Genomic DNA, 15,015 nt, shown 5'->3' on the forward strand with positions numbered 1-15,015 from the left:
ATGACATTTTTAGGCTATACTATACTATGACATTTTTATGCCTTACTATACTAAGACGTTTTATGACATTTTCACGCCTTAATATATTATGACATTTTATGTCATTTTCATGACTTACCATAGTGTGACAGTTTTATCCCTCACTATACCATGACTTTTTATGACATTTTTATTCCTTACTATACTATGAAGTTTTTATGCCTTACCATAATATGAAATTTGTATGCCCTATTACAGCATTACATTTTTTCATGCCTGATTGACGGGAGGGGTGAAATGGGATTAAATTGGACCGAAAGTCCTGTGGTCTGAGCCCGGCATTACTTAAGTAAAGGACATAAATAGTTCACAGATATCTTCTGCAGTCTTTGTGTGTTTGCAGTTGAAACATGAAATGAAGTGAGGCTGGATCAAAGCTGAGTCAATAAAACATTATTGTTTAATGTTTGTCATTAATCATGAATCCACAACACAGCAGTTTGTTTAGTGAGTAGGAAAAAAAATGTGAGTATTTACATCTACTGTCATACACGTCACAGTTTATACCCATGCTAACACAATAAAGACTTTTATATACAAGAAATACTTACTAGCATCATCGTACAAAGGAATATCGTCATAGTAACTCAATATCTGGATTTGATGCAAAATACACAAAATAATGATAACCCTCAGCTGCCCTGAAATCATCAGAATCATTAGACAAAAGGAACTTGTGTTTTTTGTTGTCGTCTAGGTTTAAAAACAGTTTTACATCAGAAGGTACAAGGCAAGACAACCACAGTCTACATGTATACAAGGTTTGCCCTTTATGATCGGTATAAATACACTCTCCTTGTTTATGTACACAGAAATCAACCTGTTGCCCCTGTGCACTGGACATCAGTCCCCCCCCCACACACACACACACCTCCTCTTCATCAGCTTCAGCGTTTACACTGAACGTCAAAATACAACCTGCCCAGTGGTTTTAGTGTCACACCACACTCACTGCTCGTCTGACTGAGCATCTCCAACAAAGCTTCAGTTAGCACATGAAACGAGCCCTTCCTGCTGTTATCTATTACAACATTTTGTTTTTGTCACTTTTATAAAGTGCCAGCCTTCAGCTAATATCCCTGCTCTCAAGCACTGACATTGTATGATATTTTTATTTCAAACAAATGATTCAGTCAAGACTTAAAGAAACAACTAAATAATTCAAACTGGAAATCGTATTAAAAAAAAGGGGCTTTGCATAGTTTCTCCTCAACTGACAAGCTGTGATTCTCAGAATGGTTTTAATGTGAACTGAGTTTACAGGCCTGTATATCTAATACATTTAACACTGTCTAACAATCTAGTGTATGGCCTTGAAAATTACATCGTGCCAAACAAGTCCTTCTCCCTGCGTTTAAAGTCTGCACCAAACAGTCCTAATGAACATGTTGACCCAAACCTTTCACTCAGTGGGTGGGATTCATCCTTCATAACAACAAGTGTAAATGTCTGTCTGTGTGTGTGTAAACTTTCTGTCACTGATTTAATTGCGACAAACAGAAGAAAAGCATCATTTAGATCTTAGCGTTCAATGACTCAGTGTCTTTTAACATTAGAAGTAAAAGTAAAATAATAAACCAAGGCTTCTGGATTTCCCCTCAGCGTGGCTGTGAAACATTGACACCAACACACAGCGGTTACATGTGGATGAGAATACATTGTCAGTTAATACAGTGCGGTGAGCCACACTTCACCTGTATCAGAATCACACCTCACTCAAACCTCAAAGCCAAACCACCGGCCCCAAAACGAGCTCATAACTCAGCTTTTAGCACAAGGACGAAAAACTGATGCAGCAGCCAAACTAAGAAGAAAAAAAAAAATCAGTATCAGTGGCTCAGAAAGATTCAGAGTTTCACTGTTATCGTGTAGAGAATAAGTGAAGGAGCAAGATTTCATTAAAGAAACAGAAAACTCCAGATCTATAGATATACATATATACGATATAACGTGTGGAGCTATAACAACAACAGACTGGTGATGTTCAGACACCAAAACAGAAGGAGTGTTTCTATAAATCAAGAAAGCTGCAGAGTGACATGAACGATCTCTGAGCTTCACACCAGAATCCACGAGGCCGAGGTCAAAAACACAAATCACAAGCTGAACCCAGCTCGCGTCACCTCGACAGGAAGATAAAGAGGAAGCAAATATGTTTCTGTGACCACTCAGTCCACAACAACAGCCCCAAACAATCTGTGGTTCAGTGTGTCCAAAGGGAGGGAGGAGGAGACGAGCTGCTCAACGTTACGGGTCTGAGTAAAGACACAAGTGGAGACGTGATTAACGAGTCAAACACTCACCTGCTCTAAACTACAGCTCCTGTCGCGGGTGGAACTGACGCCATGATAATAACGACGGCTGTGTTACCAGTGAGGCAGCGTGCAGACATACAGGGGCCCCCGGGGGCCGGCACACCCTCATCAATGTCATTAATCACACCTGTGCTTTTCCTACAGTGACACATCTGCTGCTACACTGAAGGTGACGCACATTGTTCCACATCTGGATCTTTTCCGTCGTCGAAGGAAACAGGAAATAAAAATAGTCAATATTAAATCAGGAGCTTATGGATTACACTTGTACAGTTATTGATGATTATTCTGGGAGCTGATGGAAACAAACACAGACTCTACTTTTTCATTTCCTTCTGTCTGTGACTCGCAGCTCTAAAGACAAACCTTCAAAAACACCTCGCAAATATATAGTTTCATCATCAAACTGCTCAGTATTTACTAAACCAAGTGGCCAGTGTGTGTTTGGGGTCTATTGTCTGTCATGACATGAGATGACAGGATATTAGCAGCCTTCTCCTTTAACTTTGCATCAGTTAATGCAAATTCAGGATTTTGAGTTTCTCGTACCTTTAAGATGTTACAGTCTGCGCCGTTACAGTTCATCATGTGTGGTTACAGTGGGACTATGATCCAGCAACAGGTGAATCTGTGACAGAACCAAGGAGCGGTCGCTAAGAGGCTAAACCAGACGAGCTAACGGCTGATCACACTTCAGTTCTTTCCGTCTGAGACAGAACAGAGAGGAGGTGGATTACAGCAGGACAGAGTGTGTTCAGTCTGAGCTGGTGGCTACAAGTCAAACGTTTCACATATTTAAAATAAAAAAAACAAAACAAAAACAAAGTATTATCCTTCACAGTTCTGTTACTTTATCACAGAGATTTCACATCCTGGGTGATTTAAGTGAAAGTGTTTCATCAGTGCACAGCAATCCTCCAGTGCTTCCTCTAATTCACCTTTGTGCATCGCTCACAGTCTGTCCCACGACTCATTAAATGAACATGCATACAAAACAGGACCCTGATTAAAAAAATGTACAGTCATTACAGTTCATTACTTTCATAAAAAAATGGCAAAAAGTGTATATTTATGATAGTTAATATTCTCTATAAATCCATCTAATGCCTCGCACACATTTACTGGTTCGTCCCTCAAACATCCTCAGCTAAAAAAAAAAAAACAAAAACCAACCCTCACAGTCTTTTTCCAAATCACAAGCATAAATAAACCAGTTCTTTAACCCTCAAGTTGCTGGATTCAACGTCTTCAGGACGTTAGAAGCTGCTGTTGTTTGTGTGTGAGGCGTCGTCACGTCGTCCTTCTCAACAAGTGCACATCATGTATCATCAAGCAGCTACTCGTGGCTCCAGAAGCCATTTAACTTGCATATTTCTACATAGGTTTCACCTTTCAATCAAAAGTATAAGGATTAAATATAAATTATATTTATACACATCTGTATACCGTATTACATTTATCTACACGCTTTGATATAAAGACTCTCCGGCTCCGTCAAACGCTCGTTGGTTGTTGATGCGTCCAGGAATAACATGAAGCTGTTGTTCAGGTGGAAGAACTAAACGTGTCTCGTGTCTTCATTGTTACCACTTTCTTTATGTTTTGGTCTTTTTGTTTTCAGTCACTTTACCTTCGTGCATCAGCTCCCGTCTCTACTTTGATCTTTCTGCGTTTATAAAAACTATAATTCTTAACTCTCAGTTGTGTTGCTCTGGTGCTTCGTTAAAGTGCCGCTTGTCTTCGCGTCATCAGAGCGAGGTATCAACAGCACGTCTTCCCTTCATGAACGATAACGTTTGATCAATGTCATCGATGAAAATGAAATCAATAACTAACATGAGATCTGTGCAGGTGTCAGAATTTAGAAACATGATGACGGGTTTAATGAAGGGGCGGACTGATTCATTATTCCTTGGTTTGCTCCTCCACAGATGACGGGAGGTGGTTAACGGCGGTGGGATGTGAGGGAGCAGATCATTTGAAACTTTAACTTTAAGGTTTAATTATGGGACTAAAACAACGGGGGGGAATCTGACCGTTTCTCTCAACATCACTTTTCATTTTCATCAGTTTTCGTTTGGCTCTTGTTCTCATTTCTCTCTCTCTTTCTTTCTTTCTCTCTCTCTTCTGAAAAGAGTTTATTCAAATCCTACACGTCTCTACGAATCGCCCGTCGTCGTCTTACTCCTCACTGATGCCGTGCTCCCACGCCACCTTAGCTTGCTCATCCTTGGTTGCTGCGATTATGGGCTGGGAGATCTTGCGTGGCATGGGCCGGGGCGCAGGAGGAGGTGCAGACTGGGCGTTGAGGGCGTCTTCTTCAGGGATACACCCCTCTCTGAGGTAGGGTTTGGGGGGCAGGGCTGGGGGAGGCTCGTGGAGGTGGTAAAGAGGCGGGTGGTGGGGGATGTAGTGTGGGTGGAAGTGGTGGTGATAGTAGTGGTGTTGTGGGTGCGGCAGCCCGTCCTGCTGCTGCGGTTGTGGTTGTGGAGCTCCGGTGGAGGTCGAACCCTGGGGCTGGATTTGGCCGCCCGCCTGGGCCGGGGCAACGCCTCCCGGGGCGGACTGGCTGCGGCAGGGTGGGGGCTTGGATCCGTCCAGGACTTCGGGCTCAGAGACGCTGTACCTGACGGGCTGGTAAGGCGAGTCGAGGTCTTCTTGGTCGGTGGTCCAGGCCTGGCTGCTGGGGACGGACTCCAGGGTGTCTGTGCGGCTGGCCGGGGGGTCGGAGGAGGAGGCGGGGCCGCCGAAGTTGCTCTCGCTGAGGGAGGAGACTCCAGAGCTGGCGCTGCCCGACAAGGTGGAGTTACTGCCATCCAGGATGGACTGTGGACTGGTGGGCGAGGCAGGTATAGGGTGCAGGGGAGACTGGGGAGAGAGAGAGAGGGTGGGGGTGGGGGAGTTAGCAGGGGCAGACACATCAGCAGCTCAGTTTCTATTCAAACGTTTTTAATCTGATATGATGGAAAAAATCTGTAGCTACTGTTTCATATTATTATTTTCTCTTCTCAGACTGAAAATCACAGTCGATGCTTTTCACTGTAGTATTTTACTGTAGTTTCATATCTGCAGTGTGTTGTGGTTCTATGATAATGATTTAATTTAATTACACTGCACATGTAAAAGCAAAACTAGAGACAAGAGCTGAAGATTAGCAGCAGCTGTAAACTCTCTGTGCAACACATCAGCTTCATGCTTCGTATCGGAACTGTGTTAAACTGCATCGTCCCTAATAAATAAATAACAAACAGCAAAAGAATTATAATAAAACCCACTGTAGCACAAAACAATTAGGTAATTGAAAAAAACACAAATAAGGAATAAACTCTGGACATTAATCAGATTATTCTCATTAATAATACTTTAATACTAATAAACCAGTTTATTTTCTTTTAGAAATAAAAAAGTAAAGTCTGGTCTCTGGACTCAGACAGAGCGTGAGAACAAACTCAGACTCAGTCGAGTCAAAGAAAGACTCAAATATAAAACTAAAAAAAATTAACTATTTCATGTTTCTATTTAACAGTGTTCATAAAAAGGTGAACAGGAAAAGGACAGTGAGAGGTGAACAGGTGAAATATTCTTGTTGCGTTCAGGAATCAAACTGTCGACAGGGAGATGAGGAGAAGGACACGAAGGTTGAACAGAACTGGAAAATGGACAGAAAAGCAGAGGAGTGTGTGTCAGGGGAGACAACATGGAGATTTAATCCGCTGATGGTTTGATTGTGTTTATCTTTAATCTTAGCGCTTCCTGCTGCTGCTCCCCCGACACACAACGCCCTGAAATCTCACAGTTTCATCCACACTGACATTTTGAATGTCAGCTGAGGATGAATTTTTCTTCATGAAATCTATCTTCCTCTGATGTCTCACAAAAAGTCGTTCTGCTGACGTTGTGACAACAATCACTGAGTGTGTGCAGCGATGTTTCCTAATCATGGCATCAAATAAATAAAAATGGACACAAAGAAATACACACAGTCTTGGGGAGTGCAGACAGACAGACGGACAGACAGACAGACAGACAGACAAGCATCCAGACCAACAGCAGGAGTGAGGAAGAGGAGGAGGAGGAGGAGGGTACCTTTCTTAAGGAGCGCGCGGGGAGAGCTGGAGGGAGGTCGCTGACCTGGTGGTGGAAAGCGTCAAAGTGCATCGACAGGTGTTGCCCTACGGGGGGGACACAGCAGGACTGACTGAGAGAGAGGCACACTCACACACCTCAGAGCAGAGAAGAAGAAGAAGAAGAAGATGAAGATGAGAAGAAGAAGAAGAAGGAGGAGGAGGAAGAGAGAGAAAGGAGAGTAGAAAGATGCAGCAGGAGGACTGAAGCAGAGAGGAGGTGGAGGAGTGAGTGAAGGAGGGAGGGGGGTGATCGAAGGGCCCTCTGAAGATCACATGGTGCTTGGTTTTGATTCTTAATATGATCTTAAACTTATTTTAAACGAGAAACTGAGAAACATAAAGATGAAAGGTTCAGTTCAACCACGTCACACAAACACGTCCCCTCTTAGTTAATATTGTCGAGCCTCGCAGAACGTCTTGATTTCATGTGGTGAGGTTCTGAGATAACTGTGTGTGATGGGAGTGTAATCTGAGGTTTCTCATCTCTTTTAAAATCCTCTGCTATGATAAATATTTTTGTTTCACTTGGTTTTCACACATAAAAAGTGAAAAAGAAAATGGAAAACTGGTTCTGAAGCTCATCTCCTCTTACTTCCTGGATCAGGGCTTGTGCCCCGCCCACCACCTGCTGGCTCCAGGTGGACAGGTGAAAGAGCAGAGAGTAGGAAGATGGTGAGAGGAGGAAACATCAGAGAGACTCAGCCACATGTTTGAGCCTCAGTCAGACCCAGACTCAGAGGAGGAGTCTGAGACCAGAACCAGAGACTAGCAGACGGGTCAGAACTGTTAGCATAGTTAGCATCTTTTATTTGTTTATTAGCTTGTAACTGGCAGTGGCTGACACGGTGTTAGCAGTTGTTGCTAATGCTAACTCTCTCTCTCTGTACTGACAAGGTTTTCAGGTGTATTTAGCCCCGCCCCCCGTTCCCATAAGGTGACAGGATTGGTTCCTGAGGTTTGTGACGTATGAAACCCAGAATCTGTGTTTATGAGACTGTGATTGGTTCACTGCAGTTCAAGGTGGAAACACGCAGTCATGGTGTTGATGATCACATGTCTGTATTATATAAAAAAACATCATACGGATGATAACAAGTAACATAAAAAAGGAAATATCTGTGAACCACAGTTCAGACTGAAGTAAACGCCAACAGGAACATTTCTGACCTGAAAATAAACAACAACATTACACCAAAACAAAGCACCACACACACACACACACACACACACACACACACACACACACACACACACACACACACACACACACACACAGAGACAAAGACAGTTCTGAAGGACCTGAGTAACACACACACACACACACACACACACACACGTTTACATGCAGTAATGTCAGAAGAAACAAAAAAACAAACATCCACAAGTGAACACACAAGAGAAATGAGTCAGACTAACACACAAACATATAAGACACACACACACACACACACACACACACACACACACGTAAGACACACACTCAGCAGTAGAGTCATACCATGAGGCAGGTTGCGTGGGGGAACAGGAGGCGCCATGACGCTGCCAACGTGGGCAGAGAGGAAGGGGAGGGCTTCTCTGGTACCACTGTCCAAACTCCAACTACTGGGGGTGGTGAGGACTAGAGGAGGAGAGGAGGAGAGGCAGAGGAGGAGAGGAGGAGAGAGAGGAGAGGAGGGGAGAGAGGAGAGGGGAGGGGAGGGGAGGAGAGGCGAGGAGAGAGGAGAGGAGAGGAGAGGAGGAGAGAGGAGAGGAGGAGAGAGAGGAGAGAGGAGAGGAGGAGAGAGAGGAGAGAGGAGATGAGGAGAGGAGGAGAGGAGGAGAGAGAGGAGAGGAGGAGAGAGAGGAGAGGAGGAGAGGAGGAGAGAGAGGAGAGAGGAGAGAGGAGAGGAGAGAAAACAAGGAGGAGAGGAGGAGAGAGGACAGAAAACAAGGATAAGAGGAGAGGAGGAGAGGAGAGGAGAGGAATTGAGAGAAGACAAGATGAGAGAAATACAGGAGAGCAGAGGAAGAAGAAACAGAATAGAGAGAAGAGGACAGGAAAAGGAAAGGAGAGGAGAAAGAGAAAGAGGAGGAGACGAGGAAGAAAGGAGAGGAGAGAAACAATGAGGAATGGAAATAAGAGACAAAGAAAGGAGGAGAAGAGAAGAGGAGAAAAAGGTGGCGAGGGTGAAGAAAGAAAAGACAGGAGGGGATGAGCGACTGTATTTTGAGATATAATCCGTCACATTGAGTCTGAGTGAGTGACTTCTACCTTTCTCAGCTACAGACAGGTTGGGGTCGCTGCAGGGTTTACATGGACCGATCACCTGGTGGAACAACGCCCGCTGGAAGTTCACGGGCTGAAGACGGCGAGAAAGACTAAAGGTCAAAGCCCGTTACACTTCATACACAGCTGTCTCATGACTGTTCAAAGAGTTTCTGTTTCGACATAAATCCAGCTGCAACAGTTACAGATCAAAAATCCTGAGAGAGAAAATCATCAGTCGCATCATGTGGTTTATATTTACACCTGAAAAAGCTTCACTTTAATCAGAGGGTTAGGGTTGTGTCTACAGTTAGACACAAAGAAGATCCTTGTTCCTCCCGCCTGTCGCTCCGTACCTGTCCGTTCTCCGTGATGTTGGTGTACATTGCGCTGCTCGGCCGCTCTCTGTGCGGCGGCAGCAGCATCAGCATCTCTCTGTTGTGTCTGTATTTGTCTGGTAGAGAAGGAGAGCCGACTGCAGAGGGACAGAGAGGGGGGGTGGGGTTAACAGGAAGTTAACTCTAGTGTCAAATACACACAAACACGTGACGTCTGTTCCTCTGGTCACTACAAGGTTAAAGCCTTCACTCCCACTCATTCACTCTTTTTTCTCCTTTACATGGGGCTGCAGTTTATGTTGCTCTTGAGTTCTTATACTTGGTCCATGTTTGTCTCATAGAGCTTTATTTGTCCCTATTTCTTTAAGAACAACATGAGACTTCTTTGATTCACTGTGTTCTTTTAATCTTTAATTCTCCCCTTCATGTTTAGAAAAACAACTCTTTTGAGATTTGAGAATAAACCTTTGTCAGAGAATTGAAGTTTCATGGTTTCCTGACCCGATGCCCATGATGACAGTTCACCTTTTATTCTGAACCTCCTACTTCACAGGGACTGTCTGACCAAGTATTGAAGCTTTTCTCTCCAAGTTTTAGTCTTAAACTTCGGGGGTGATTCCTCTCAGCTAAAGTCGGTTAAATTGTTACACAAAAGATCAAAGTTCACCACGGGGTGAGTTCCTGTTCAAACAACAGGAGGATGAAATAGTAGTGCGCTTCTTTGATGTTACCCGCTTTGAAAAAGTGATAGTTAGGTCTATCACAAGTGCTATTGGCAGCAAATCAACAGTCTCCATGGAAACAGCAGAATTTCTTACTTAACTCTTTTCCTTAACTAAGGAAACCTTTGATGAGATGAGTAACTCCCTCTGCTGAGGAGAAATCAAACCTTAAGTGTCAGACTCAAGTAGAAAACTTAAGGTGTTGTGTGCAACAGGTCCCAGAAGCTGGTGTAGCTAACGGATGAATGTTGCATGGTGTATCTGATCTGCTCACCTCTGATGGTTGAGGGGGTGGAGTTTATCATCTGAGAGGGCGCAGAGTGGGTGGAGCTAAGGCTGGAGGAGGAGGGGCTTGCCTGCAAAGAGAAAACGTGACTGTGGTGAAAATCAGCAACACAAACAAAAACACTCACATAAAATCTGGACTGAAAAAGAAAGTGATTAAAATAAACGTACAGTGGTGATGTAAAGTCTTACTGGTGGAGATAGATCCACTGACCTGCATGCGGTAGAAGTCCTCGGGGTGCTCCACCACCATGCCGTCAGCCAGGATCAGCAGATTGCCAACGTTCCCCATCTCACTGGAGTTGTGAGAGGAGAGAGAGGAGGAGGAGTTTCGCACTGGAGTCAAAACGGCTATGGGACTGGGAGGAGGGAACGAAGGAGGGACAGTGGGGAGGGAAGAAGAGGAGAGGGGTGGAGGAGGAAGAGGAGGAAGAGGAGGAAGAGGAGGAAGGGCAAAGAGGAGAGAGAAAGGCGTCGAGGCACAGGGAGGAGAGGAGAGGAGGGAAGGAAAGAGGAGCCATGCAGAGTACGTCCCAAAATCGGAGGGAGGAGGCAAACCAACAACCAAAACATGCAAAATATGATTTGGTGGGAATGAGAGTGATGCAGGAGTGTTCAGCCAAGACGAGGCAAGAGGCGACACACAGGGTGATATCATGGGAAAAGGAAGACGGAGTGAGAGAGAGAGAGAGAGAGAGAGAGAGAGAGGGAGGGAGGAAATGGTAGAATGTCAGAAAGCATGATGTGTGCAGCAGAACAGAGATGAGCGAGAACGCAGCATGTTTTTTTTTTTGTGTGTAAAAAAATTAGCAAAGATCATTAATGAGACGGAACCAGTGAAGAAGAGATGAAGAAGCCGGTGAGAAAAAAAGTGTGTGTTGACTAATTTACATGTGATGAGGATGTGACACCGTGTGGCTATGAACGGATGAGTGTGTCGTTCAATGAGGACAAAGCAGAACATTCTCACTTGGGGATAAGTGTGTAAGTGTGTAAGTGTGTGTGTGTGTGTGTGTGTGTGTTGCTGACCTGTGCCGGTGCATGATCTTGAAGCTCTCGGGGCTCATGGGGCTGTGAGAAGCCAGGATCCCTCTGGGGGTGTTGGCTCCTGAGCCGGTCTTGTCTAAACCAGGCAGACCCTGCAAGGCCACATAGAAACACTGCTCTGAATGTTCACGCTGCCCTCGGACACGTGCCTGTGTTAATGTGTGTGAATGTGCGTCTGAAATCAAGGGACTTTTAAACGGAGGTGCCCTGCAGTTCAACATATATAACGGAGTGAAAGGCTGTTGCTGCGACAGTTTCTCTGCACTCACGTGGCAGAGGCTGCTCCTCATCATCTGGAACTGATCGATCAGCTTCTTGTGCAGGGGGCGCATTTCAGGGTGCACCAGCTTCTCGTGCACCGCCAGGCCGACTCCCAGGATGTGAACCTGCGGGAAACCAAGCAGTGTGTGAAGAGACTGGAAGTTCCTGAACTTTATTTTTCTGTTGAGAAAAATTGTATTTGTTCTTGGTCCTCGCAGCTTTCATCCAAAATTTTTAGCGCCACCATCAAGCCAAAAGTTTTCAGAAACTTAAGGGTAGATTGATGATTCAGCTTATTTATGCTTCTTTGTTTAACGTTTAACGTTTTATTTATGAACATTTTTCATGTTATGAGAACAAGTTTTAAAAGAAAAACATTATTCCATAATGTTGGTGCATGTTTACTCTTCACTGAGATCCTCAGCGTCACATAAAATCCATAAAATGTGTATCAGTTAAAAACTTCAGTTTTTCCAAAGTGGTTAAAATGAACTTGTTTTCCACAATAAATCCAAGTTATATTTTACATCTTCAGAGAAATCTTTACAGCTACTCACATATAGAAGTCACTCCTCCATGTTTCTCGTGACCCGACTCTTTAGTCTAACGCCACAGTCAGGTGAAGCTCTTCAGGTGCATGTGCATGTATAGTGTATAGTGTGAAGTGTGTTCAGTTCACTGTGGTTAAATAAAGTCTCACCTGCTCCTGCATCAGGTCTTTGAGCTGTGTGATCTTCTCCGTGTCCTCAGGGTGGCTGGTGATATACTCCTTATCAAAGAAAGCCTGTGTCACAAACAAAAACAAACTTCTTTAAGAACATCATCATCAAATTAACAAATGACTAATTGTGTTTAGAATATTTTTAATATTGAAGTAAAACTGCTGTTGTCACTAATTATCATTGTTTAATTATCAGACTGCGTGAACAGTGATGACGGCTGAGCATAAGCTTTAATAAGAAACCTGCAGGTTCACTGAGCATGAAACAAGAACATCCTCCTAACGTCTGTGTTTACCCCGACTCAGCCGTTTACCCAGAACTGCCCCCGTTGATAACTGCATTAATTACCCCCGTGTCATTTAATTAGGCAGTTATAAAAGAAATGAGGTGTTTCTGTGACGCCAAACTCACAGAGCCTTGAGGCATACCAGGCTCGCATGATGAACTTAATTTGCATTTAACACTTTTGTTTTCGCTGTGTGTCCGACCTCTTGGTATCTGGCGATGCCTCCGTTGACGGCGGCGTCGATGACTCCGTTCAGGGTCATGCTGAGCAGGTTGATGTTGCCGTGCAGCTGCTTGTGTTGGTACTGGCTGATCAGAGTCCGCAGCTCCTGGTTCTTATTCTCCACCACGGAGACGGCGTTTTCTAACGGACTCACCTCCACCTGGGAGAGAGAATTTATTTAACGTTATTCTCTCCGTGTACAAAACTGTGTTGATCCTCTGCTGTAAGATGCAGCTGATCCCCAAGTAAAAGATCCAGACAGTGAGTGTGCAGGGCGGGAAATTTGAAGGGTTTCATGAATTATAGGAGTAAGGAAATGTAACACGAGCATTATCATACTGTCCGTTTTCATTTCACTCACCAGCTCTCTCTTCTCCACCTCGAACCAGCGTGAAATCCCAGGCAAAGGGTGAGTGAGGATCAGGGTGGTCCTCTCAATCCACAGACTCTGAAACACACAACAAGCAGCGACACACACACACACACACACACACACACACACACAGTCCTGAATCCACGAGGTGACATGTTTGATATGAGCATCAGCAGCACTGAGGTCTGAACCACTGACCGCTCTCATTACAAATGATATTAATCAGTTCCATGTTAATGTTGATATATAGTGTAATTATCGCTCATGTTTACGAACGAAGCTGGAGTTGTGCACTAAAGTTTTTCTTTTTCTAACGTACGTGTCCCTTAAGAAGGAGTGTCAGTAAAACACAATGTAAAAATGTTGGTGAAATACAGAAACAGAAATAAATTTCAGTGAGTGAATGGACATTTTTCCAGCTGTACATTCATTTGTGTAAAGGTTTACAATAGAACAGTTTATCTTTAATATATATGTAATTGCAGAAAAACACACGGATCTTAAAATGAGTAGAAACTGATGCGAGCGTTTTCCTTGCTCACCTTGAACTCATTGTCTCGGTCTTTGGGTCCTTTGTGGAAGGGCCGGTCGTAACGGAAACGGCGAACGTTGTTGACCCGGTAGAAGCTCTTGATGCGGTCCGGCACTCTGTCCATCTGCAGCACGCTGACGCTGTCTGGTACCGGTGTCACGGCGTAGATCTGGAGGTCTGATCCTCACAGGTCAAAGAACTAACTCTATAAACGTCACGGATCATTTGCTTCTGATTCTCCTTCTCATGATGAAGTAATATTCAGATCAATCAGTCATAATTGGACAAACATCAACACACACACACACACACACACGCACACGCACACGCACACGCACACGCACACGCACACGCACACACACACACTCTTTTTCTGAAGGATACACTGTGCATCACACTGCAGAATAGCCTCATCTGGCTGATTGGGGTGCTGCATCGCAATGGCTTGTGGGAATTCTCCCAGCATCCTTTGCTGGAAGGCCTCTAACCTTTCGTAGTCATGGCCACGACAGACAAACTCTTTGTTCTGGAGAGGACAAAGACAGAGACAAAACAAAAAGTTTTTCTAAATGTCTTCCTCTCGTTAATAGTCAGAATATTTATGGAGCAGTTTCATTCATTAAATTACTTCAGAAAAAACTTTTTAAACTTCGTGTTTTTATCAGTAAGTTGTTTTTTTTTTTTTAAAACTGACACTGTACAACGACACTAGAAGATAAATGTTTAACTCACTCTGAGGAAGAAAGGGAACTTCCGGCCGTAGAACCCGACCCTGAAGAACTCTGGCTCCAGACGCTGCTGCTCCATGATGTTGTCATAATATGCCGCCTCCATTTTCTTTACACACACACACACACACACACACACACACACACACACACACACACACACACACACACACACACCACAGCAGGAAGACATGAGAAGAAGAAGTCACAAATAGTTTGATGATATTGGGAATTTTTATTCATCTGAGAGACCTGACACAGGAAACAGGAAAACTATCATGAGTGACGTGTCATGTGACTCACCCGTATCCAGCTCAGACTCTGGTAGTCGTACAGAGATTCATACTGGAAGGCCAGCTCTCTGCAAAGGGGTATTCCATATTCCCAACACTGAAGAGCGCAGACACACACACACACACACACACACACACACACACACACACACACACACACACACACACACACACACACACACACTTTCTTAATGTTCACTTCCCCTTCTATTGTTCTTTCCTCACTAAATGAAGTTGATCATGATGAACGCCTCTTCCTTGACGAGGTAGTTACTAAAAGTGACACTTCCTGGATGTGCACAGGAAACAGCTGCCAAGTCCAGTCCAGTTTTACTTTTCTCCCCTCACTGGGTGACTGAACCAGCTGTGCTAGGGGACTGTCAGCTGTCGGTCACTTCCCATCAGTGCACATCTACATCAGGGTTTTTCTTCCTTTTTTGGCCAGAAACCTGCCAATTTATCTCTAAACATTAGGGAGAG

General features: G+C 44.2%; 1 protein-coding gene across 1 annotated transcript in view; it reads right to left on the minus strand.

Annotated features, from left to right (window-relative positions):
- Window positions 1-4,535: 4,535 nt before the first annotated feature.
- The window catches only part of dock3 (dedicator of cytokinesis 3), a 112,234-nt gene continuing 101,754 nt past the window's right edge, over window positions 4,536-15,015 (minus strand). Inside the window, exons 40-56 of the mRNA XM_022768986.1 lie at window positions 14,546-14,632; window positions 14,247-14,351; window positions 13,899-14,040; window positions 13,525-13,691; window positions 12,971-13,057; window positions 12,590-12,769; window positions 12,080-12,163; window positions 11,388-11,504; window positions 11,101-11,231; window positions 10,286-10,430; window positions 10,061-10,142; window positions 9,083-9,201; window positions 8,733-8,820; window positions 7,980-8,099; window positions 6,441-6,526; window positions 4,902-5,222; window positions 4,536-4,823 (exon numbers count right to left, since the gene is read on the minus strand). Of these exons, the coding sequence (XP_022624707.1) occupies window positions 4,536-4,823; window positions 4,902-5,222; window positions 6,441-6,526; window positions 7,980-8,099; window positions 8,733-8,820; window positions 9,083-9,201; window positions 10,061-10,142; window positions 10,286-10,430; window positions 11,101-11,231; window positions 11,388-11,504; window positions 12,080-12,163; window positions 12,590-12,769; window positions 12,971-13,057; window positions 13,525-13,691; window positions 13,899-14,040; window positions 14,247-14,351; window positions 14,546-14,632 (2,349 nt within the window). The remainder of the gene's footprint in view (window positions 4,824-4,901; window positions 5,223-6,440; window positions 6,527-7,979; window positions 8,100-8,732; window positions 8,821-9,082; window positions 9,202-10,060; window positions 10,143-10,285; window positions 10,431-11,100; window positions 11,232-11,387; window positions 11,505-12,079; window positions 12,164-12,589; window positions 12,770-12,970; window positions 13,058-13,524; window positions 13,692-13,898; window positions 14,041-14,246; window positions 14,352-14,545; window positions 14,633-15,015) is intronic.

The sequence above is a fragment of the Seriola dumerili genome, unplaced genomic scaffold (genome assembly GCF_002260705.1).
Source record: "Seriola dumerili isolate Sdu_G_001 unplaced genomic scaffold, Sdu_1.0 BDQW01002074.1, whole genome shotgun sequence".
Classification (NCBI taxonomy): domain Eukaryota; kingdom Metazoa; phylum Chordata; class Actinopteri; order Carangiformes; family Carangidae; genus Seriola; species Seriola dumerili.